Raw genomic sequence first — 3,946 nt, forward strand, 5'->3', positions numbered from 1 at the left:
TTTTCACAGTATAACCTGGGTCTTTATACATGGATTCTCTGATGTCTAAAAGCTTGTGCTAGTATGTAACATGAGTGTTTGCTGTATACTCTAGTGTCCTTGCATGTGATAGTCCCTGACAGTGCTTTTGTTTTTCCCGCCAGCGCGTCCAGGCCACGCTATTCGGGCTCGAAGACAAGAAGCGGATGCCCCTTCCCAGCATGTCCTCCTTCATTTCTCCCGACAAGCCCAACTTCAAGATAACCACAGTCCGAGACTCCGCCCCCTACTCCGGTGGGACGTCCTGGGACATCCTTAACAACCCTTTCCCCTCATCCCCCCTCCCGCCCGGACCCTCGGGCCCGCCGGCGGCCCACGAGAACCGCGCCAGCGTCATCATGAAAACCCCAGACGTGTCCAAGTCCTCCGTCAAGAGTTGCTGATGACCGAACCTGAGGTGGACACGTGGAGAACACTATCATCGGTTTGAGTAAAGGACCTATGAGCTCACGGGACACACATGGACCATCCCACGGGAAGGTGAACCACGTCCTCCCGAACAGGAAGTGACACGTGAGCTTAAATTCAGGGAGATTTTAGGAGTCCGTAAGCCATTCTGAATGTGTAAATAGGAGGGGTCGTTGCCTAATTGCCTTTAGCCGCCCGAGCACCTTATGGAGAAGAATCAGTGACTTTAGTCGCTCGCAATCGAGACGTTTTACCAGAAAAAGCATATGCACATAAACAGCATAATATTAACTTATCTTAAGACCTCCAGTGCGAGCCAATATATATTTTTATACCTTTATGCAATGGCGTTTTACATTATAGGACCTGTGATGTAAGAAATCCTGTGTGAATTTGTGGTTTTTATGAAACAAAGCACTTGTTTTTATGATTTTTTTTTTAAAGAAAAAATGTAATCTTTTTAATGTGTCTCTTTCTACTGTATGTGAACGTAAAAAGATGTGTGTGTATATATATATATATATATGTGTCCTGCTTGTCTTGTGTCCGTCTACAGCTGTGTATTCAGGTCCTGGATAGTGTGTGCGATCTTTATACACATACAAGGGCTTCTGTAATGATTTCCTCAAGATTCTGGTGTATAAAATCATGTGATCATGAGAATAAATGACAGACTACACTGTTTGGGTCAGAGTTGGGTTGTTTGCTGTGTTGTCTGTACTGATGAAGACATTAAAGAGAATCTCTTGGTCTGTTTGTATTTTTATATTTGAGTCATTTTCCTTGGTTGTTTTACTTAAATCTGCTTTTGATTAGTTTGGATGTTGGAAAGCAATTGAATTAGTTTCTCATGTCTCTTGCTTCTTGTATTTTCTATTGTTCTGAATATCCGAGTGAAACGCTTCCGGAACGATAACAAATGTGGGCGGGGCTTGATTTTGTCTCTGTGGATTTGATTGGATGGTTGTGGTTTGCTATTGGCTGATCTCATGTGAGTGACAGGTTGCCCCGCCCACATCATCAGAGAAGAGAAGAGATGCTGCGAGAGGAACTTATTCTCATTCAAGATTATTACAACAATAATGATGTGCACGGATAAATTATTTATAATAAATACTATAATATTCCATAAAAGAATTTTGATTTCCTGCATATATCGCGTCTGTAGTTTTGACATCTGCATCAACTCTCATGATGATTAATGACCAGTTACTTTCAGATCTGTGATTAACACATATATAAGTAAATACACTAAACGTGTGCTAAATCACACTTTAAACTTCACAAAAGCATTTTTGTACCGTGCATTCAAAATGTCATTTCTGGTATTCAGTGCCTTTTGGCCATCATAAAATGTAGAAAATAAAAAATGTGTGTAATCATGATAGGGGGAAAAAACTAGTCAAGCTCGGGTAAATAAATGTATCCATTTATAAAATTAATTTCCAAAATAAATTTCCAATAAATTAAATGGAAGATTAAAAAAAAGTCATTAAAAGGCATTTTTGTTTACTTTATTAGTTTAGTTGGTTTCCTAAATGATTGATACACTAGTACATTTTCATAGTGAATTATTCGTTTTTTTGTTGTTGTTTTTTTGCTGATTCTTCTTCAATCCAAGTCTCTCTCTCTCTCTGTGTGTGTGTGTGTGCTTTATATATATATGATGAATAATGACTAGGGGTTTATCTAAAACTCATCAGTTAGTTTCAGATCTATGATTAACACATGCAAATACACAAAAAGTGTGCTAAATCTCACTTTAAACTTAACAAAAAAAAAAAAAATATATATATATACTTTGTTACTGATGACTGTATGTGGTAATGCCTCTTTATTTAGCAGGTTTTAGCAGTTGAATGAGGGCATAAAGTTAAGGTTATTGCACAACCCAGTGGCGGACTAAACACACTTCAGATTGTTTTTAATATTTCTGCTTTATTAGTTTTCAGACACAAGAGGTCAGTAGTGTACAGATCATATATTGTGTAGACTAGAGCAAAATGAAGGCCAAATGTTTTCAGGCCAAGTGTTCAACGAAAGAGTTTTTTTTGTACATGATGCTTGTAAATATTCATTGAGATTGTAAATATGTGAGTGAACATGAACAGCAAAACAGAGGCCTATCGTGACAACAGCGAGCTCGAGTTATCAGCTTTACAGAACTTTCAGCTGGGTTTGAAGAGGACTTTCAGGTTCTGTTGAGGTTCATTTGAGTTCAAATCGACGTCAGAGACCAATTTGCATGTTAATTAATCATTGAATGGAGGTAAACAGATTCTGCTTGTTGTGCATAATGGAGGGGTTTGAGAATCCTCTGAATTCGTTTACATTGTAATAGTACTTCATTATAATTCTGTATGACCAACTAGTGATTAGCCAAGAGACAATCAGTCTGACTTTTCGGTTTCAAATTAGACCAATCTAAGTTTACATGTAACTTAAAGTCTGTGGTGAAAATCCAGCTTTTAATGTTGTTTATGTGTCTATGTGGTGTTTTTAATATGCTTTAAGACAAAGCATGTGTAAGTTCATAAGTCGACACCATTGCTGAGTATTTCCTCCTTAAAACTGCAGTGAACCAAAGACAGTCTCAAAAACACGCTTTGAAATCGCTGGTGTTTCTGACGTCACAAACTACCTTGTAACCAATCAGATCAACGTGTGATCGTCAACCAGTGGATCTCTGAGCTGAGTGAGTGAGTGAGTGAGTGGAGGCGGGGCTCATTTGTATATTCATAGAACTGTGTACTAAATGAGGCAAGGGTGTGGAGTTACATGGGTGGGCGCCCTGAAGGCTGACCAGTGTGTGGCCTATCTGGGGCAGGCAGCCTCCATGGCGGAGCAGGCGGCCAGGGCGGAGATGACCCTTCGGGTGGCCATGGCGGAGACTTATGGAAACCAGCACGTTTCTGTGCGAGTGTGTGTGTGTTTGAGCGGGAGAAAGAGAGTCTGTGCTTTCCATACATAATAAAACGTAATCTTGTGGCAAAAAACATGGAAATTATTTGCCGTTTTTTTTGTCCTATTGTTTAATATATTTATTTGCTGGGCCAGTTTCGTTGTGGTTTTTGGTTCTTTTACTGTTGTCGGCTGTAAGGACGTTTGAAATAACTGAAATCATTTGGCGAAGTGACATGAAACTGTAATGCGGTCAAAACCTGCTGGAACTACTTTAGTCCTGCGTTTCCCTGAAAATAACTGCACACCTTAGAACGTTCGTCAACCAATCAGATTCAAGCATTCAGCAGCCAAAGGAGAGTCCGCACTTTTTCTTTTTAACATATTTATTTGTACTCAGTCTACATATCGATTTGCCATCTTTTTCAAACAAGTAACAACAGTAACAGTGCAATTAGAATATTAAAAAAATATATATCTGCAAGAAAAAAAAGAAAAGAAAAAAAAAGTCCTCATGAAGTATCCGTCCAGTTCTCTCTCTCTCTCTCTCTCTCTCTCTCTCTCTCTCTCTCTCTCTCTCTCTCTCTCTCTCTCCCCG

General features: G+C 39.3%; 1 protein-coding gene across 3 annotated transcripts in view; it reads left to right on the forward strand.

The window, feature by feature from the left end:
• Positions 1-1,213, forward strand: part of irf2b (interferon regulatory factor 2b) — a 29,323-nt gene extending 28,110 nt beyond the window's left edge. For all 3 annotated transcript variants that reach the window (XM_084430108.1, XM_084430106.1, XM_084430107.1), the window contains exon 9: positions 144-1,213. In XM_084430108.1, the coding sequence (XP_084286234.1) occupies positions 144-422 (279 nt within the window). In that variant the 3' untranslated portion in view covers positions 423-1,213. The remainder of the gene's footprint in view (positions 1-143) is intronic.
• The last annotated feature ends 2,733 nt before the right edge of the window (positions 1,214-3,946 follow it).

This window comes from Rutilus rutilus (genome assembly GCF_951802725.1).
Source record: "Rutilus rutilus genome assembly, chromosome: 14".
Classification (NCBI taxonomy): domain Eukaryota; kingdom Metazoa; phylum Chordata; class Actinopteri; order Cypriniformes; family Leuciscidae; genus Rutilus; species Rutilus rutilus.